The following is a 22,489-nucleotide window of genomic DNA, read 5'->3' as shown; positions in this document are numbered from 1 at the left end:
CCTAATGCTGATTAGCGTCACAAGTGACACCAATGCAGCGATCAGGAAAAATATGAAAACTGCATTTGATAACAGTGACAGAGTGCCGACGTATATCGGTGTGAGCCGATTGGGAACCGGTTAAAGTGATTATTAAAGGCTTGACTTTATAGGGGAAAAAATTTCAAAATTGCCTCCCCTGTGCAATGGTTTTTGCACATAGAACAGCCCCGGTCCTCCCTTTCTTAGGTCACCTGCCGGGGCTCCTGACCCCTCCCTCCGACCGAGTGCCACCAGAGTAAGCAGTTTGCTCTGGGGGCACCTGAGCAGGCTTTCTCCTGAGCTGCTGCTGTGTTTCCATTCACACACAGAACTGTGGTTTGGCCCTGCACACTCTCTCTCCTCTTTGCTCACTGGCTGTGATTGACAGCAGCGGGAGCAAATGGTGCCCACTTCTGTCTCCTCCAATGAGGAGAGCAAGAACCACTTATGTTATGCTTTTGTAAATATTCCCTAATGGTCAACAAGTCCAACCAACACATTTTTGAGTGTTATTTACTAAAACTGGACCCTGAAAAATCTGGTGCAGCTCTGCATATAAACAAATCAGCTTCCAGGTTTTATTGCCAAAGCTTAATTGAACAAGCTGAAGTTAAAAGCTGATTACCATGCAAAGCTGCACCAAATTTCAAGTGCACAAGGTGCAAATCTCCCCCTATGTGACTAACAGGAAGGCTGGGTAGAGGGCAGGGATAAGTTCAATTTAGGAAATGTCAATATTTGTATATAAATTTAGCTTGCTATATCTCTGGATCTGCCAAACGGCCCTTTCACACGGACGTGTCCGTGTACGGGCTCTGCTTTACTTAGCAGGGATAGCTCCGTCGATCCCCGCTGAGCAGGCAGATGACAGGTCTGTCTCTGCACACTGTGCAGGGACCAACCTGTCAGAGCACCCGATCTCCTCTATGGGGGATCGGATGAAGACAGACCGTAGAGTCCGTTTTTATCCGATCCACCAAACGGATGGAAAAATAGGGTTTCCATCTGTCACTTTAGCGGATCGGATGTCAGCGGACATGTCACCGCTGACATCCGTCGCTCCATAGACCAGTATGGAGCATCCGTTCAGGTCCGCCTAAAAAACTGACAGGCGGACCTGAATGGTCCGCCCATGTTAAAGGGGCCAAAGGCTTTGACATTCAGTTTGAATCAAATCTGTTTACATGCTGGGATTATTACAGCTTCTGCTGTGCTTACGGGATTCTCTGATGTGAGAGCGTCATATAGACCCCAGCACTGCAGTCTTGTCTCTCCCTACTTTTCCTCCCGATCATTCATAGAATGAAGCCTGGGGCTACACATTTTGTGAATCTCCCAGAGGAGAAGAGTGAAGCAATGGCACAAAGTTGAGCTTTAAGCAAATAATTTTTTGTGAGTCTATTGCAAAGTTTCTTACTTGGAGATTTTGCCACTAAAAGTTCTTCTTGTTTCAGGCAAACCTTAATAAGTCTGCCTCACAATAAGGCGTATAAATAGAGCAAATCATTTTTTTATTTTTTTTTTTTTACTAAACTTGCACCATTTAGCTTAATTATGCTGCTGCGTTACGATTTGTGATATAAAAAGATCTATAACTGCAGAACTGTGTATATGTATGCAAATGGAAGAAATACAAAATGACCATCAATCGCCCTCGGACTGGAGCTCCATGCATGAGTTTGCCTCATGGGGTAAGGATGATCACGAGAAAAGTGAGGGATCAGCCCAGAACTACACAGGAGTATCTTGTGATCTCAAGGCAGTTGGGACCACAGTCGCCAAACAAACCACTGGTAACACAATATGCGGCCATGGATTGAAATCTTGCAGATTTTGTAGGATTGCTCACTTAGAAAGAAATGAGTCTATAATTTTTATCGTAAAATGCAATTTTAACAGATAGAAATTTATAAGTGTATTTTAAACGAGAGTCAGAATATCAACCAAAAATCCAGAACGAAAACCACATGATACAAATGTTACAAATTGAGTTGCAGTTCAGTGAGTAAAATAAGTATTTGATCCCCTGCCAACCAACAATAATTCTTGCTCCGACAGACTGGCTACAGTATGTGCTCATGTGCTACATAGATTAGTCCTGTCAATTTAAGAAGGTGCTCCTAACGACAACTTGTTAGATTCTGTGGACAGGTGTCTCTTATACACCTTTCTTCAATTCAAACCTCACCATCATGGGCAAGATCAAAGGAGCTGTCAAAGGACGTCAGGGACAAGATTGTAGACCTGCACAAGGCTGGAATGGGCTACAGGACCATCAGGAAGAAGCTTGGTGAGGAGACAACTGTTGGAGCGATTATTCGCAAATGAAATACAAAATAACCATCAATCGCTCTTGGTCTGGAGCTCCATGCAACATTTTGCCTCAAGGATGATCATGAAAAAAGTGAGGGATCAGCCCAGAACTACACAGGAGTAGCTTGTGAATCTCAAGGCAGTTGGGACCACAGTCACCAAACCATTGGTAACGCAATATGCCACCATGAATTGAAATCCTGCAGCGCCCACAAGGTCTCCCCCCTCAAGGAGGCACATGTACAGGCCTGTCTGAAGCTTGCCAATGAACATCTAAATGATTTAGAGAAAGATTGGGAGAAAGTGCTGTGGTCAGATGAGTCCAAAATTGAGCTCTCCGGCTTTAACTCGACTGGTCGTGTTTTGGAAAAAGAGAAAAATGCTGACTGCCCCCAAGAACACCATATGTTGTGATTTTTCTCTGGCAATTTGTCGGGGCAATGCCTGGTGTTAGCGCTTTAATCATAAGCACCATGATCAGCCTGATTGAAGCACATTATTTCATTGTAGTTTAAAATTAAATAGTTCAACTCTTCATAATGCAGAACCAGTGTGTCACTTTCCACATTGCCTGCCATCAGATGCTGTTTGCCACCAAAAAATACCAGCTGCAGCTTGTCGCTTTTTTAAATGTAAAGGCAATTTGGTGGTAGGCCACAGTGACACCAGAGGAAGAGGCTTCTCTCCCCAGCTTTTCAGCACATGTGCATTGGCTGGGTCCCAGAGTGAGGACGGGCAGTGAGAGATGATATAATCTAGGGCTGAAACAACTAATCGATTATGAAAAAAGCTGACCACTATTTTCATAATCTATTAATCGGCCAGCCGATTAGTCGGCCTGCATACACAATGCATTATTTGTTTACATATCGGAATACAGTGCAGCACACCTACAGCTCAGTGCACTGTCCATACAAGTCACTAAGTGCCTGAGACCTTGTGAATGTGTGAGGAGCAATGCCTCATGGGACACGTAGTGCTGGCAAAAAGTCATTGGTTCTAAAGGCAGAAGTTGTGTTTTTTTTTTTTTTTTTTTTTAACCTTGCTATAGGGGCACTCTTAAATATATTTTGCAGCTTGCTATTGAAGCGCTCTGAAGGCAGAAGGAGCCAAAAGCGACAGTGGGGGACCCCAGAAGAGGAGGATCTGGGCTGCTCTGTGCAAAACCATCACACAGAGAAGGTAAGTATAACATGCTTGTGTTAAAAAAAAAAAAAAAACTTTCAAGACACTGTGCAGGGAAGTCTAATATACTGTAGATAGACTGTAGGTAATATAGGGCATTACAATTACTGTGGTTTATATTTACCACTGCATATGGATATTTAAGAATAAATTGCCTTTTCTTTTAGACTTTACATGTTAACTAAAGTATACACCACCCTTTTTTTAAGATTAGTCGATTAATCTAAACACTAATTGGCCCACTAATTGATTATGAAAATCGTTGGTTGCAGCCCTAATGTAATCTCTTCCTGCTATCTAATAGGGTATCTCTGTATTGTTTGCTGAGGTACCTCACTGGATTGGATGTTTGTGGACATGTCAAAACTTTAGGTAAGGCCTGGTTGGACTGGACTCTGAGGATTGAACACTGCATAGGTGTTTTCATTTATTACATAGCTTAATTTCATACTCATTGATGTTGTCTTTGAGTCTTTTTGCCTCTAACTGGGCAATACAGGTAGAATATGGCTGGTGGGAGGAGCTGACAGGGTGCTGTACATAACTTCCTGAAAGTATCACAGTACCCTGCCTCAGTACTCCTCCCAAGAGCCCTTAGCCCTAATGTAAGCTTTGGGCTGGCTCCTGGAAGTAATTATCCACCTATGAAAATGCTTTGCTAGGCGGATGCATTTGCACACATACCACCCCACCCCAGGTAGTGCCCACCCATGCTGCTGCACCTGGTTAAAAGAACTGAAATGCAGTGAATGAAAGGGGCTTGGGAGGAATTGACTAAAGTATGCTTAATGTCTTCCCGTCGGGAAATGAGGTGGGTCTTATCAGAGTCGCTGCAGCTTCTAGTGCTCATTGTGAGATTCTCAGTGTGCAGTGAAATCAGAGTAAGCAGTTTTAGTACAGGGTTGAACCAGCCTGTACAGTTATTTAAGACTGATGGAAGGGCTGGAATTCAGCTCTAAGTAGAAATGATTTCGGACTGTGTTACATCCTAATCCTTTTTTTGATGTTGGCGTGCTGTTGAAAGCAGTTTCCACATGGAGGAAATTTCCACTCTTTGATGGGCTGGTTACTTTGTTTGGGGAGGGGGTGTGATTATTATCTTCAAATCTGGGACAGATTTGTGCTGTATGTAATTGTGTTGGCTCAACATAATCTTCACAAATCACAAACTTACTCTGTGCATGTAAAAAGCAGCAAGGAATTATCAGATTATCTTTTGTGAATCTGCTTTTACACTTTTGGCCCCTGCCTTCTTTGTCTTAACGTTCATAAATTCCTCTGCCTTGCTTAAAACACATGAAATGTTAAATAAATTCCTGAGCGGGGTTCTGTGAGGCAATATCCAATTTCTTCCTAAGGGGTGTCAGTCTGGGGCAGCAGGAAGTTTAGAAGGAAGTGGGTGGGTTTCAGCTTGTGCTTTTGTGCATTTGAGGTCTGCTCACTGGGAAGGAATGCTGAGAATTTGGGACAATAAGCTTTCTCATTGTCAGCTCGTAGATCATCTTGTAACCATGTGCTGAATTGCCTACAGGTTCCCTCTGCTGGCAGGTCTGGGTAAGTGTAAAGTTTCTGGAGAGTCAAAGAGTATTCAAAGGGCTCATTTACTTTTGCTTTGGCCTCAACACACATTTAACGGCTAGTTTACACTTCAAAACAAGGCTTCGGACAGGCTTTGTTAAAGCTCTCTGAACGCGGTCACTAAATAAAATGGTTAGCTTACAGTCCTGTTTACACCTGCTTTTGCTTTGATTTGCTTCGGCTTTGCTTCAAAAATTATACCCCATGTAGCCTTAAGCCTTGTACACACAGTTCAGTTGTTGCAAGGGGATTGTCTGTTGACAGACTTTTGTCCTAAATTCTTACCGTTAGTATGCTCCTTTAGACAATTGTTTTCCAATTTTCGGCCAACAAATGTTTGATGACAGGCTAGTAAATTGTCGGCAGACAACTGTTCCATGACTGATATTCGTATGGTCAGTACACAAATCCGTCACACAGGTCAAAAGTACAAACACGCATGCTAAAAATCATTGCTCACCAAACACAAAATTAGCGGAAGGGGCCCAAAGGGTGGAGCTCAAGAGCTGAAATTCCTCTTAGTACGTCACTACGTTCGTGTTGTCAAACGACAATTTGCGTACCGTTGGTATGCAAGACAAGATCCTGGCACACGTCCTTTTGACAAAAATCAGATGCTCGGTTGTCCATCAATCGAACCGTGTGTACGAGGCTTTAGTGGCGCTTCAAAGCCTCTATAGAAGTCTATGGCAAAGCTCGCTTGAAGCCCCCTACAAAGCCTCCACCTAAGCTCCCCCACGAAGCTCCACCGAAGGCCCAAGCAAAAGCAAGGAGTAAACGGAACTGTAAGCTAACCATTTTATTTAGTGACAGGGGCTTTGACTGACGTTCAGAGAGCTTTAACAAATTTTCAACCTCTCCCTCTCTTGTGGCATCTTCCCAAACTCTCTAAAACATGCGCTAGTCACCCCCATACTAAAAAAGCCCTCACTGGATCCCACCAATCTCAACAACTTACGTCCCATCTCCTTACTCTCCTTCTCCTCCAAACTTCTTGAAAGACTGGTCTACAACCGACTAAGCGACCATCTGACCATGAATAAACGTCTTGATCCCCTTCAGTCCGGTTTTCGCCCTCAACACTCCACGGAACCTGCTCTCCTTAAACTCTCAAATGATCTACTAATGGCTAAAGCCAATGGACACTATTCCATACTACTTCTCCTGGATCTCTCTGCTGCCTTTGACACAGTGGACCACCCCCTCCTCCTCAAAAAACTCCACTCCTTCGGTCTCCGTGACTGTACTCTTCGCTGGTTCTCATCCTACCTATCCCACCGCTCCTTCAGTGTCACTTACAACTCTACTTCCTCCTCTCCTCTTCCTTTTTCCGTTGGGGTCCCCCAAGGTTCTGTTCTTGGACCTCTCCTTTTCTCAATCTACACCACCTCCTTGGGTCAGTTGATTGCCTCCCACGGCTTTAAATATCATCTCTACGCTGATGACACCCAAATCTATCTCTCCACCCCCCAGCTCTCTCCATCTGTCTCCTCACGCATTACCAACTTACTAGCAGACATATCAGCCTGGATGTCACATCACTTTCTCAAACTCAACCTATCCAAAACTGAGCTCATGATATTTCCTCCCTCAGGTGCCACTTCCCCTGATTTCCCTGTCATTATCAACGGCTCAACTATCAACCCATCTCCCCACGCCAAGGTCCTAGGTGTAATCCTGGACTCTGAACTAACCTTTCGACCCCACATTCTATCACTATCCAAAGCTTGCCGCCTCAGTCTTCGCAACATCTCCTAACCAATGACACCACAAAGCTTCTAATCCACTCCCTGGTCATCTCCCGCCTCGATTACTGCAACTCCCTCCTCATTGGTTTACCTCTAAATAGGCTATCCCCACTTCAGTCCATCATGAACGCTGCTGCCAGGCTCATCCACCACACAAACCGCTCAGCGTCTGCCACACCCCTCTGCCAACCTCTCCCATTGGCTGCCACTCAGTCACCGAATTAAATTCAAGATACTAACTATAACTTACAAAGCCATCCACAACCTGGCACCCAGCTACATCTCTAACCTAGTCACAAAATACCAACCTAATCATTCTCTTCGCTCCTCCCAAGACCTCCTGCTCTCAAACTCCCTTGTCACCTCATCCCATGCTCGCCTTCAGGACTTCTCCAGAGCCTCCCCCATCCTCTGGAATGCTCTACCCCAATCCGTCCGATTTTCTCCTACTTTATCCACTTTCAGACGATCCCTGAAAACTCATCTCTTCAGAGAAGCCTATCTGGCCCCCACCTAACAACTGTACATTTATCTTCTCAATCAGCACATCACCCATAGTTATTACCTCTTGTATCTCTTGACCTTCCCTCTTAGATTGTAAGCTCTAAGGAGCAGGGCCCTCTGATTACTACTGTATCAAATTGTATTGTATTTGTACTGTTTACCCTCAAGTTGTAAAGTGCTACGTAAACTGTTGGCGCTATAGAAATACTGTATAATAATAATAATAATAACAAAGCCTGTTTTGAAGCAAGTGTAAACTAGCCCTAAGACTCAAAATTTCCCAAGATGTTCAACATGGTAATTTCACTTTTGGAAACCAGACAATGTAGCCATCCACTTACTCATGGTGTTCAAATTGAATATCTAGCTGATAGGTGACAAATTTGATCTCAGTCCTACATAGAATACGCTCAATTCACAAAGCTTTAGGGTACATGCACTAGGATGTTTTTAGGTGTAAATGGTCCTCTAGCCTAAAATTCATGAAACTTCTGGGTTCTGGAAATATGTCATACGAACCAGTATAGGTAGACCTCATCGTAAAAGACCAATGACGTTTTAAATGAGTATAATCGCATACAACTATTCACTTGGCTGCTGCACACGCCACCTGCAGTGCGGAAGATGCTGGAAATTGTATGCTAAAGTACATTTGCTCCTGCACACATCCATGTGCATAAGTTGAACTACGGCCAAAATGAAATATGATGCAGCCTGTCAGTAGCATTATGGCAGAGTCCACTGATTTGATGGTTTATTTAGGGCATGTTGTGAATAACTGTTAAAGTGGTTGTATACCCTATTTTTACCCACAGGTAAGCCTATAAGAACACCTACCTGTAGGTAAAATGAATGTCTCCTAAACCTGTATGGTGTGTGTGTGTGTGTGTGTATGTATATATATATATATATATATATATATATCTAGTGTGAGTGTGTGTGTGTGTGTATATATGTATGTATATATGTATATATATATATATATATATATATATATATATATATATATATATATATATATATATATATATATATGTGTATATGTGTGTGTGTGTGTATATATATATATATGTATATGTGTATATATATAAAATTTTCAGCAATGCAACCATCAGGCCCTCCCCTCACGCCAGGGTACTAGGTGTAATCCTAGACTCTGACTTGTCATTTCAGCCCCAAGTCCAATCGTTGTCAAAAGTTTGTAGTTTGCCCCTTTTTAACAAATGAAACCACCAAGCTCCTCATTCACTCCTTGTTATCTCTTGCCTTGACTATTGCAACTCCCTTCTCATTTGCCTGCCTGTCCATAGGCTATCCCCTCTTCAGTCTATCATGAATGCTGCTGCCAGACTTATCCACCTTACCAACCGCTCAGTGTTTGCCAACCCTCTCCCTCAATCCCTACACTGGCTCCCAATCACCCAGCGAATTAAATTCAAAATGCTAACAACAACATACAAAGCCATTCACAACTCTGCCCCGAGCTACATCACCAATCTTATCTCCAAATATCACCCAAATCTTCCCCTTCGCTCTTCTCAAGACCTCCTACTCTCAAGCTCCCTCGTCTCCTCCTCCCATGCTCGTCTCCAGGATTTCTACAGAGCCTCTCCCATCCTCTGGAACTTGCTACCTCCACTGGTCCGGCTATCCCCTACTCTTTCTACCTTCAGGCGATCCCTGAAAACTCATCTCTTCAGGGAAGCCTATCATGTCTCCAACTAATCTCCTACCACTTCCATCAGCTCATTCCCCATAGTTACAATCTTTTGTACCACCCGCCCCACCCTATTATAATGTAAGCTCTTCTGAGCAGGGCCCTCTTAATCCTCTTGTATTTTATTGTATTGTAACTGTATTGTCTCCTTTTTATATTGTAAAGCGATGCATAAACTGCTGGCGATATATAAATCCGGTGTATGTATATATATATATATATATATATATATATATATATATATATATATATATATATATATATATATATATATATATATATATATATATATATTTTAATACAGATTTTAACTTGTGAGCAACCAACAAGTGGCAAAAATGGTTTAGGCTCGAAGTGGTTAAATTGACCTCATTTTCAGACTAAGGTTTATTCTTTTGACCTAAAAGAACCCTGTGCCCCTGACCCCAAAGCACCTTGTCCCCATGTTGATAAGGACAAGTGCCTCTTCCCGACAACCCTGGTTGTCGTGGTCTGCGGGCGGGGGGCTTATCCCCCAGATCCCGGTCCCCCACACTATGTCAATGAGTATGGGGTACATTGTACCCATGCCCATTCACCTAAAAAAAAAAAAAATTGTCAGAAATAAAACGCAGTACACGGGTTTTTAAAGTAATTTATTAAGACAGCTCTGGCGTGCGTCTTTTTTTCTGATTTTCTTCTCCCCTCTCTGGCTCTTCTGCCTCCTCCGCTGATGTCCTCTGCCTCTGCCAGTTCTTCTCCCCTCTCCGGGTCTTCTCCGCTCATGTCTTCTAGCCCTCTCCGGTTCTTCACCCTCTGTCTTCTGCCTCTGCCAGGTCTTGTCGAATGTAGTCTTGCTCTTTTGCTGGGTCTTCTCCGCTGCCTTCTCCCTCTGTTCTTCTGATGTTGACTTGACGCTCTCACTTGCTCTAATGCTGGGTGCGCGGTGTGCCACTACTTATATTGGCATGGGGCGGGGTCACCGGATGATGTCACCCAGAGGCCCCACCCTTTATGATGTCACTGCACCATCATGCCAGTACAGGCAGTCCCATTTATGCTTTCCCCAATCTGACATCCATACATGACCCTGAACGCAGACAGTGTGAGCTCAGGGACATGCATGCAGACCTACATGGATGTAAATTTGGAAGCAGTGGCTCTGTTCGTGCAGTTGCTGCATCCCAAATGATATCAGTGGGACTGCAGGGGGCAGGGGGGGTGGCATAATAAGTGCTAAGGGGGCTGCAGGGGATGGGAGAGGAGAGTGGTGGGAGGTGGAGAGGCAGGGGAGTGGGAAGCGGCAGCATGCGTGGGGTTAGGGGGGGTGTCATATTTAGGTTAATAACTCTGATCAGCCGGATGTAATTCGCTGATCGGAGTTATAGAATTGTTCAGAGTCTGCTGAACAATTGTGCTATAAGTTTATGGTCCATTGAAGTGACCATAAGCTTATAGAAGAGGGGGAAATGAGGTCTGTGCACCGCACAGACTTGGCCACCTGCAGGCACTTCTGTAGGTCCATGCGGCGTACGGACCTGGCAGTGAAAGGGTTATAGTATATATCATTGCTCAAAAAAAAAATAAAATTGTGCACATTTTTCTGAGTTCTATCCATTTAAAGGATAAGTTCATCTTTGGGAACAGGTTACATGCTCCACCTTTTTAGGGTGGAATATGTAACCTGTTCCTGCTGCTGCAGGTGCTCCCTGATCCCTTTCCCCGGGACAGCTGGCTGGCAATCTTAACCCCGCAGCCACTGTCACTATTTGAGGAGTGCTCTGCCACATGGCCGCGTCATTCATTCACAGAATCCTATGAATGAATGAACAACTACTACCGAAAGCCTTTGCGGCTGACTCCTTGTACTCAATAAACTACCTGTGCGCTGTTGAGCTCTCTAGGTAGTTAATTGTTCTTTTGTTTTTTTTTTTCTGTCATTATGTAACTTCCTGTCAGATCAAGCAGACAGCTTACGCTGACAGTTCACAGGAGCCCTGCATTGCACTTGTCATCTGCTGAGCGCGGGTGCAATGCTTTTCAGGCTCCTACAAATAAAATTGTAAATACACATTGTTTTAGCAGGAAAAAATATGCTTTTATTATTTTTTGATAAGGTGAACTTATCAATTAAAGACCTACAGAAAAATATCTGTTTGCCAGAATTGCCCTTGTCACCCCTTAAGTCCTTTTGTAAAAACACTCCACTTTTTGTGGACTGAATGTTCTCAGCCCTACCCAGTTTTCCTAAACTACTCAATCACTCCCACTTTCAGATTTCTACAACATAAAGGATTCTATATTGAAAGAGAAGGACTGGGAGGACTAATTACTCCTAATTTTTTGCACTTAGCAGCTACTGCGTTTAATTAACCCTTTCAATGTAATATTTAACAGACTTAAAATAAGCTGAAAGGGAAGTTTATTGCAGGAGGTCAGCCTTTTGTTATTGCTAACTTTTACAAAGTAGTATGTACAGTTAGGTAAAGCTGAAAGAACATTGTAGTTTGTTGAAGATGATGATTTTTTTTTTTTTCCCCTCACATACTTTAGTTTTGCTATATGTATTTGTTTTTACCTCAGGTATCTGAAGAGGTTCAAAGTGATGAAACTGAAAGTTCTTCGTAGCTGGTGTCGTCAGATTCTCAAAGGACTTCAATTCCTTCATACTCGAACCCCTCCCATCATCCACCGAGACCTAAAGTGTGACAATATCTTCATTACTGGCCCCACAGGGTCTGTGAAGATCGGAGACCTGGGCCTGGCCACGCTGAAGAGGGCATCATTTGCCAAGAGTGTCATAGGTAGGTCTGTGTAAAACCTTTACTGCGTTTCTTTTTTTTTTTTTTTGGTCTCCCATTTACTTCTGCCATGAGCAGCCTTCCCAGTTTTCCTGTAACCACCAAATAGGTTTACCAGTCAGAAACTGATGGTTTTAATGTTCTGCTCTACTTAATTTTCATATTTACATTGTCTGCTTTGTTTTGTGGAAGGCAGGGCTGGTAATAACCCCTTTCAGCTTCAAGTCACAGTGGGAATTGAGCCAGTTTTCGGTAACGTTTATCTAAAACCCGCTCAGAATCTTGCCTAGCTTAAAGCGAGTTGCTTCTACGGAAACGCATGAACAGCAGGGGGTGCCAGAAGATCCACATGTCTTGTGTAGTGTCTGGACTAAACACAATCTACACATGATGCCTTTTAATAAAAAAAAAATAACTAAAAAGGAAGGTTTTCGAAACTAACACCGATTCCCACAGACGTTCTGGGCTTAAAGCGGATTTACTTGGTTCAGTCTTCAATTTAATAAATGAGGTGATCTAAAACATTATCTACTTTTGTTAGAATGTATACCGCACCGGCTCTTACCGCAGTTGTCCTCCGTGTAGGTTTTGTTTCTTGCTTGAAAGCTGATCTTCATTTTTAGAGCAGCTGCTAACTTTCTTTTCCAGGTAGTCTGAAAAACATGCTTTCAAATGTTTTCCCCCCTAAAGCTGTTAGAAAAGCCCCCTTCCATCTATAAGACATAGAAAGCAGCAGCACCCTTGGTTCATACGGCTCATCCTGACTACTTCTCTGTATTTCTGAGTGTTTTTCTGCCTGTAGGCCATGGCTCACCATGTTGGCTGCAGTAGGCCATTAGTGTGTACTGCAGTTCACACCGTAAGTATGTGAAGAGAAGGTATCTGGTGAGTGGGCTTTTGCAGAAAACCATTTGAATTTCCATGAATTGTGCTAACTGGACTCGTGGCAGTTTTCCATTGCAAGGTTTCAACCCCTTCCTTCAGCCCATCCAGGTGAATGGAAAGTTTGTGCATCAAGCTAGTCTGACTAACTAGTTCTTAATCCCAACAGCAGGTGGCAGCATCTTCTTCCAGGTATGTGCAGTTATAGAATGAGCCTTTTTTTTTTTTTTTTTCTTCTTTTTTTCTTTCTTGTATTGCTGTTTTATAGATGCGGTAGCAGGTAACAGGCAGGACAGCTCATTGCATCTATCCATTTACTTGGCAATGGAAGAAAATGATAAATTCAGCTTTTTCCAAGAGGGACAGAACTGGTTTTGGTATCTTTAACTTAGCCTTGGTATATTCTGCAGCCAATTTACTCCACCCTCCCCCGAATCCGAGGCCTTGCAATGGAAGACTTTTTAATCACATTTTCTTTACAGTCTGACTAAGAAGCTTTCCTCCTTTTTTTTTTCTTTGCCCCCGCTTTCTGTCTCACAGGTCACTCGCCCCCGAACTCTGTCGCGGTGAGTAGCGCCTCCAGCATCCTGCTCGATATCAGCAAATTTAGAGTCTCTGAACCGTTCTTTTAATTTAAGGTACCCCTGAGTTCATGGCGCCTGAGATGTATGAGGAGAAATACGATGAATCGGTAGACGTGTATGCTTTTGGGATGTGCATGCTTGAGATGGCCACTTCTGAATACCCTTACTCCGAGTGCCAAAATGCTGCGCAGATCTACCGCCGTGTCACAAGTGTAAGTGTCCTCTCGCTGCCTCTACCACATCGATTGTTTCACTGAGTGGTTTGTAAGACACAAATTGAAGAAATAATCCTATATTTCTCCTCCTTAGGCCACTTTTACACTGAAGCAGCGGGCCAGTTAGCGTTAGCGGCGCTTTACCGCTGGTATAGAGGTGCTTTGGCACTGCTAGCAGGGTGCTTTTAACCCCCCCAGAAGGGGTTAAAATCGCTCGCTTAGCGTCACTTTCAAAACGATCTTAAGGCGCTTTGAAAGCGGTGCCCATTCATTTCAGTTGGCAGGAGCGGTGTATACACCGCTCCCGCACTGCCCCAAAGATGCTGCTTACGGGACTTTTTTTCCTGTCCTGTAAGTGCACCGTTCCAGTGTGAAAGCACTTGGGCTTTCACACTGGGGATGCAGAAGAGGCAGTTTTTTACAGGCGATATTTTTAGCACAAAAGCGCCTCAGTGTGAAAGGGGGCCTTACTGTTCATTTGTACGCTTATTCTTAAACTACGGTAAGTATGTTGCATGAAACCAATATATTTTGTGTTTTTTTTTTTTTTTTTTTTTTCTTCTTTGAATCAACCTAGTACAGGTAATAACGAACATGTCCTAATTTTGTTTTCTTTACCCTTTTATTTTCATGACTGTTCTTTTTTTGAGTTCTAACACCGACATATGTAGAGTCTAAACTACTGATCTGCATTAGTCTGCATCAGAGGTATTGACAGGCAGGCAGCTAGCCCTCTTGCAACAAGTCCTAATTTGCAGCCTCTATAACAGAATGTTTGTAAGGCTTTCACTGCAGTTGTTCAGCAACATTGCTTACTACACTGACTGACACACCAGTTAGAATACTCTCTATTTGTGCTGTTGTCTGAAGGAAAAAACACTGTAAATTGAACATTATGACATTGGCACTAGCATTCCAAATATCAAACTTTAGTTCCAGTTGTTTGACACACGTTTTACTTTGTCATTTATTCTTTCAGTTTGATTATAGTATTATGATAGTAGCGAACAGATTTGTATCAGTGCTATGTAGCCTGCTTACTCAATGGCTTTACAGGCTATGAAGGGCCTTGTCCTCCCGCAGGATGTGTGCCTATTTGTGTTGGCTGTTTAGTTTGTCTTGCCAGTAGGTGGCCACAGTTTCCTTAATGCTTTCTTTGTCTATTTATAGGCTGTTTTCTTCCTTAAGAGGAAGTAGTGGCATTGCCAGTTAGCAGAAAGATAGGATCACACCACTGCTGTTTCTAGGCGCTCACACACAATGTTGCCCATATAGTTCCAAGACTGCCCATAGACATAAGATGGCTGTTTAAAGAACCTGCAAGCCCACAAAGTCGTTTTGTGATGCTCTTGGTGAGACTGGCCTGGAAATCCTCGCCAGCTATTTCCCCAGAAATTTGCTGACCTGAGCATGTCTGCATAGATATAAAATACCTTCTGTGGTGATGATGCTTCTAAAAAAACAAAAAACCCCCCAAAAAAACGCAGGTACAGTCTGTGTAATAACACATTTCCACTACTTGCAAAGCCAGATGAGACATTAGTGAATTTGTATACTGTGGAAGCATTAAGGATATGCTGGAAACAATGGATGTAAATCTGAATTGACCCACATCCACACATTCAAGATGGATGGGGGAATCTTCCTCGCCGTCTAGACACACAGATCAGTGCTGCAGTCTTTTGCCTGCAGTGCTGATCAAGCAGATTTTTTCCATCAGGGCCGTGGTACAGTAGTCTGTCACTAGATCGTCTTCTGTTCAACCATAGTGGCCCTACATGGATCAATATTTGTCTGGTCCTTGCTAAACCGGCTGCCTTTCGATCCAAGTGTGGCCAGCTCAAGTTACAGCTGCCACCCCTCTTCTAAGACGAGGCAGTGACCTCCAATAGGTTTCCTGAGAGGAAGTTAGCTGGGTGCAAAAAATAAATAGAAATAACCACCTGCAAGTCTGCAGGACATCATCTCACTTGCATTCATAGACAACTAGAATAGAAAGGAATAGACTAGAATAGAAAACTGGAACAAAATCAGAATTTTTTTTTTTTCTTCTGCACCTAGCTGACTTTTTATAAAACCTGTTAGAGGTCAATGTGGGCATCCCAAAACAGAAGTAAAGCGTGCATTTTAGATGTCCAGAAAGTGTAATCGAACATCTCCCGTTCTCTATATAAATATCAGGACACAATCCTGTTCACTCATTTTAACTTTGATCTTCTGTATAAAGTGTCATGAAGCAACGGGCAGTAGTGTAACTAGCTGTTTGCTGGCCCATCACATTGCAGTCAGCATTAGGTTTACACGTGACCCATGAGTGGAAAAGAGATTTCACCAGTATCCCTCAGGCTGCCATAAAATCAGTGTTAGTTAAACAGTTACACAAATTCTTTGTAAAGACCAGGAATAGAACCCTCAGTACCAGAGCATGTTGTTCACCTGCCTTCATCAACCCACAGTTCAAGTTCTCATCTGCAAAGAAGAAGAAAAAACTAACTCACAAAATGTCCTGTGAAGTTGAAGGAAAATGGTAGGTTAAAGGCGAAGTTCACTTTCTGCAGCACATTTCACCCATATTTAGGGTGTAACCTGTAACATGCTCCAGCACATGTCCTCACACCACAAACTCCCCATACCTCTCCAGAAACATAGAGGGGAAAAGGGATCTGGGTACCTGCATTCTCAGGGTTCATGGAAGAGATCTGACTGCTGTACCACTTCATCTTAAAGTGGTTGTAAACCCTTACAGACCATTTTTTGCTACGCGCAAACCTATAATAAGGCTTACCTGTAGCTACCCAGGATATCTCCTAAACCTGCACAGTTTACAAGATATCCCCTGTATTTGCATATGCCGAACGTCATCGGCACATGCACACTGAAGCAATGGCACGTATGTGCCATTACTGGCGGCTCCTGTGCGAATGTGCGAAAGTGACATCATCGAGGCTCCGGCCAATCAGAGCGCCAGAGCCGCGATACCCGGTAGTAACCCCTGGAAGTGGTGTCGCCGGCCAGTGCTGTGTACGAGCACCGCAGCGGTGGCTTTGATCTCTGGTGAGTATTACATAATGAGCTAGTATGCATAGCATACTAGCTCATTATGCCTTTGTCTTGCAGGTTTTAGTTTTTTTTTTTTTCTTCTCCAAAGTGGGTTTACAACAATTTTAAAGTGGTTGTAAACCTCATACATGATATATGAACAAAGCATATCCCTGTATAGTGCGTGCTTGTCTCACTTAAGAGCACTAACTGTAATTTCTGTCTATCTTCTTTGTTTCTCTGATATCTGCATGAGTCACTTCTGACAAGTTTTCCTAACAAGAGAAAGGTGACAGGATTGGCAGCCTCAACACTGTCCCTGTGTGCAGGGGGGGGTGTGTCCTTCCCTCCAATCAGCACTCAGATCTCTTATCACTGAGCTCCTCAGAGTGTGACTTAAGCTCTCCACCCCCTTTTTTCTGAATGCTCAGGCAAACTTCATAAGTTTGGTACTTTGGCTGTAGAGGTTAGAGTGCTGCAGATAAACAGGTACAACTTATGCAAGAGTCTTTGTTTAATCTACAGTGGGTATGAAAAGTCTACACACTCATGTTAAAATGTCAGGTTTCTGTGATGTAAAAAATAAGACACAGATAAATAAATTCAGAACTTTTTTCCACCTTTTAATGTGACCTATAAACTGTACAACTCAGTTGAACAACAAACTGAAATCTTTTAGGTGGAGGGAAGTAAAAATAGAAAACTAAAATAATGTTTGCATAAGTGTGAACACCCTTAAACTAATATTTTGTTGGAAGTACCTATTGATTTCATTACAGCACTCTTTTGGGGTATGAGTCTATCAGCATGGCGCCTCTTGACTTGGCAATATTTGCCCACTCTTCTTTGCAAAAAACACTCCAAATCTGTCAGATTGCAAGGGCATCTCCTGTGTACAGCCCTTTTCAGATCACCCCACAGATTTTCAATGGGATTTGGGTCTGGGCTCTGGCTGAGCCATTCTAAAACTTAAATCTTCTGGTAAAGCCATTCCTTTGTTGATTTGGATGTATGCTGTTGGGTCGTTGTCATGCTGAAAGATGAAGTTCCTCTTCATGTTCAGCTTTCTAGCAGAAGCCTGAAGGTTTTGTGCCAATATTTACTGGTATTTGGAACTGTTCATAATTCCCTCTACCTTGACTGAGGCCCCTGTTCTAGCTGAAGAAAAACAGCCCCAAAGCATGATGCTGCCACCACCATGCTTCACGGTGGGTATGGTGTTCTTTTGGTGATGTGCAGTGTTTTTGTGCCAAATATATCTTTTTGAAATTATGGCCAACAAGTTAAACCTTGTTTTCATCAGACCAGAACACATTTTCCCACATGCTTTTGGGAGACTTCAGATGATGTGATTTTGCAAAATTTAGCCGGGCTTGGATCTTTTTCTTGATTCAGGCCCTGCCCTTGCCACTCTACCCCATAGTGCAGACATATGAAGAATATGGGAGATTGTTGTCACATTTACCACACAGCCAGTACTTGCCAGATATTCCTGCAGCTCCTTTAATGTTTCTGTAGGCCTCTTGACAGCCTCCCTCACAAGTTTTCTTCTTGTCTTTTCATCAATTTTGGAGGGGCGGCCAGTTCTTGGTAATGTCACTGTTGTGCCATATTTTCTCCACCTAATGATGACTGTCTTCAGTCATCTAATGCCTTGGAAATTCTTACGTACCCTTCTCCTGACTGTTAACTTTTAACAATGAGATTCCTCTGATACTTTGGAAGCTCTCTGAGGACCATCGCTTTTGCTGTAGGATGCGACTAAGAAAATGTCAGGAAAGAGCTACTAGAACAGCTGAACTTTATTTGGGGTTAATCAGAGGCACTTTAACCACTTCCCACCTGGCCACTGCATATGTACGTGCGCACCCCCGATGCGCTCGTGTCACCCAGACACAGCGTATCTCAGATCGGCAGGAGGGCTCTGTGAATGGCCCTCCTGATCACATGACAGCCGTCATATGATGTAAACAGAGAGCCGGTTGCTAGACGATCGGCTCTCCTCTCCTCACACATTAGTGCGGATCGCTGCAGCCAGTTGGTAATCAGTGTGTATGAGCGTTTTTTTACAACTTTTTACGCACTGATCACCATCATAGTAACACACAGTGTAAAACACAATGTCCCCAAAACGCATGTTTTAATGATCATCTGCACACATATGTCCGTGATCACCTGCGCACGTATGTATATGATCATTTGCATACATCTGTCCGTGATCACACGACCCAATTATACACTTAACAGGGTTTTTTTTTTACCAAAGACTTGGAGCAGAATACATTTTGGCTTAAATGTATGACAAAATTTGATTTTATTGGATTTCTTTTAAAATAGAATAAAGAAAATATTGTTTTTTTTCCAAATTTCCGCTCTTTTTTCGCTTATATCGCAAAAAATTAAAAGCGGAGTCGTGAATAAATACCACCAAAAGAAAGCTCTATTTGTGCGAACAAAATCATTCAAATTTCATTTGGGTACAGCATAGCATGACTGCACAATTGTCATTGAAAATGCGAGAGCGCTGAAAGCTGAAAATTGGCCTGGGAAGGAAGGGGGCTTAAGGCTGGGTTCACACTGGTCCGACAAACGCTCCGACATTGAGGCTGGGTTCACACTATACTACACGACAGTAGTACGACTTTCATCCTACTTTGCTCTGCAACATCAGTCCTACATTGGTCCTACATCCATCCGACTTTCATGAACAGGATACTACTTTGATCCGACTTTTCAGATAGTACACTTGTCCTTTGACCAATCAAAACTAACACACAATGGGAGGGGCTACAGCAGGGGGCAGGAAATAACACAATGTCGGATGCCAAAGTCGGATGGTTAGGACAAGGATCCAACTTTGATCCTACTTCAGTGATCGTCAATGGGCTGAAGTAGGATCAAAGTCGGACCAAAGTAGTACAGGGAGCATTTCTAAAGTCGGAACGACTCGTCGGACCAGTTAGGACGGCTCCCATAGGGAAACATTGAATTTCACACGTCATGCGGCATGAGCTCCCAATGTCGGAGCGTTTGTCAGACCAGTGTGAACCCAAACTGAGAGCTCATGTCGCATGACGTGTGAAAATCAATGGTTCCCTATGGGAGCCGTCCTAACTGGTCCGACACAAGTCGGTCCGACTTTGAAAATGCTCCCTGTAATACTTTGGTCCGACTTTGATCCTACTTCAGCCCATTGACTATCATTGAAGTAGGATCAAAGTCGGATCCTTGTCCTAACCATCCGGCTTTGGCATCCGACATTGTGTTATTTCCTGCCCCCTGCTGTAGCCCCTCCCATTGTGTGTTAGTACACTTGTCCTTTGACCAATCAAAACTATCTGAAAAGTTGGATCAAAGTAGTATCCTGTTCATGAAAGTCGGATAGATGTAGGATCAATGTAGGACCAAAATAGGACTGATGTCGTAGAGCAAAGTAGGATGAAAGTCGTACTACTGTCGTGTAGTATAGCGTGAACCCAGCCTAAGGCTGGGTTCACACTGGTCCGACAAACGCTCCGACATTGGGCGCTTATGTCGCATTACGTGTGAAAATCAATGTTTCCCTATGGGAGCCGTCCTAACTGGTCTGACACAAGTCGGTCCGACTTTGAAAATGCTCCCTGTACTACTTTGGTCCGACTTTGATCCTACTTCAGTCCATTGACTATCATTGAAGTAGGATCAAAGTCGGATCCTTGTCCTAACCATCTGACTTTGGCATCTGACATTGTGTTATTTCCTGCCCCCTGCTGTAGCCCCTCCCATTGTATGTTAGTTTTCATTGGTCAAGGGACAAGTGTACTATCTGAAAAGTGGGATCAAAGTAGTATCCTGTTCATGAAAGTCGGATGGATGTAGGACCAATGTAGGACTGATGTTGCAGAGCAAAGTAGGATGAAAGTCGTACTACTGTCGTGTAGTATAGTGTGAACCCAGCCTCAGTGCCCAGTATTGATGTGGTTAAATGACAGGTGTGTACTGACTCCTATTTAACATATGTTTGAATGTGATTGCTTGATTCTGAACACAGCTACATCCCCATTTATAAGAGGGTGTACACACTTATGCAACTACTTTTATTTTAGTGTTTTTTTTTTTATTTATTTTTATCCCCCCCCCCCCAAAAAAAAAAAAAAAAATTTAGTTTTTCAGTTGAGTTGTACAATTTATAGGTCACATTTAAAGGTGGAAAAAGTTCTGAAATGATTTGTCTTTGTCATTATTTTACATGACAGAAACCTGATATTTTGAGAGGGGTGTGTAGACTTTTTTTTTTTTATTTTCACTGTATGTGCATCACCTGAGGCCAGTCATTTCACTGGGTATACAGTGGGGAAAATAATTATTTGATCCCCTGCAGATTTTAGACGTTTGCCCACTTACAAAGAACTGAAGGGTCTATAATTTTTATCATAAGTGTATTTTAAATGATAGAGACAGAATATCAACTAAAAATCCAAAAAAGAAACAAAACACAAATACTATAAATTAAGTTGCAGTTCGGTGAGTAAAATATGTCTTTCATCCCCAAGCAAAACATGACTTGGTGGAGAAGCCCTTGTTGGTAAGCAGAGATGAGGTGTTTCCTATAGTGGGTTACCAGGTTTGCACACATCTCAGGAGGGATTTTGGTCCACTCTTCCTTACAGATCTTCTCTAAAGCCATAAAGTTTCTTGGCTGTCGCTTGTTAACTCAGTTCCTGCTCCCTCCATACATTTTCTATAGGATTAAGGTCTGGAGACTGGCTGAGCTACTCCAGGACCTTTATTGTGCTTCTTCTTGAGCCACTGCTTTGTTGCCATGGTGGTATGTTTTGGGTCATTGTCATGCTGGAAGACCCATCCACAACCTATCTTCTGTGTCCTGGTTGAGGGTAGAATGTTCATATCCAAGATGTGGCAAAATTCGGCCTGTACCTTTAGCAGAGAAACAGCCCCAAAGCATAATGTTTCCACCTCCGTGCTTTACTGTAGTGATGGTGTTCTTAGGGTCATAGCATTTTTCTTCCTCTAAACACAGCGAGTCGAGTTAATGCCAAAGAGCTCAATTTTGGTCACCCCTGACCACAGCACTTTCTCCCCACTTTCTCCCAATACTCTGAATCGTTTAGATGTACATTTGCATGACTGTACATGTGCCTTCTTGAGAAGGGGGACACACTGTGTTTGAGAGGATTTGTAAAGAATGGACCAAAATCCCTCCTGAGATGTGTGCAAACCTGGTCAATAACTACAAGACACGTCTTACCTCTGTGCTTGCCATCAAGGGTGTCTCCACCAAGTACCAAGTCCTGTTTTGCTTGGGGATCAAATACTTATTTTACTCACTGAACTGCAACTCCGTTTATAACATTTGTATTGTGTGTTTTTCCTGGATTTTTGGTTGATATTCCGTCTAATATTTAAAATAAACCTGTGCTAAAAATTATAGACCCTTCATTTCTTTGCAAGTGGGCAAACTTACAAAATCTGCAGTGTGTGTATATATATATATATATATATATATATATATATATATATATATATATATATATATATCCCTTTCATGACTAAGCCTATTTTTGAAATTTGGTGTTTACAAGTTAAAATCCGTATTTTTTGATAGAAAATTACTTAGAACCCCCAAACATTATATATATATATTTTTTTAGCAGAGAATCTAGAGAATAAAATGGCGATTGTTGCAATATTTTTTATCACACGGTATTTGTGCAGCGGTGTTTTAAACGTAAATTTTTGGAAAAGTGACACTTTCATGAATTTTAAAAAATCCAAACAGTAAAGTTACCCCAATTTTTTTGTATAATGTGAAAGATGATGTTACGCCGAGTAAATGGATACCAAACATGTCACCCTTTATAATTGCACGCACTCGTGGAATGGCGACGAACTACGGTACCTATGAATTTCCATAGGCGATGCT

At 42.7% G+C, this 22,489-nt stretch overlaps 1 protein-coding gene across 11 annotated transcripts in view; it reads left to right on the top strand.

The window, feature by feature from the left end:
* LOC141132778 (serine/threonine-protein kinase WNK1-like) overlaps positions 1–22,489 on the top strand; it is a 252,474-nt gene that overhangs the window by 104,967 nt on the left and 125,018 nt on the right. For 10 of the 11 annotated variants that reach the window (XM_073621627.1, XM_073621622.1, XM_073621623.1 and 7 more), the window contains exons 3-4: positions 11,629–11,849; positions 13,367–13,524. In XM_073621627.1, the coding sequence (XP_073477728.1) occupies positions 11,629–11,849; positions 13,367–13,524 (379 nt within the window). Of the gene's footprint in view, positions 1–11,628; positions 11,850–13,268; positions 13,525–22,489 lie in introns of those variants that run through there. The other variant, XM_073621631.1, reaches the window with a different exon arrangement.

The sequence above is a fragment of the Aquarana catesbeiana genome, linkage group LG03 (genome assembly GCF_042186555.1).
Source record: "Aquarana catesbeiana isolate 2022-GZ linkage group LG03, ASM4218655v1, whole genome shotgun sequence".
NCBI classification, from domain to species: Eukaryota; Metazoa; Chordata; class Amphibia; order Anura; family Ranidae; genus Aquarana; species Aquarana catesbeiana.
The sequence above is the reverse complement of the archived record's forward strand: the minus strand, read 5'-3'. Positions and strand labels throughout refer to the sequence as shown.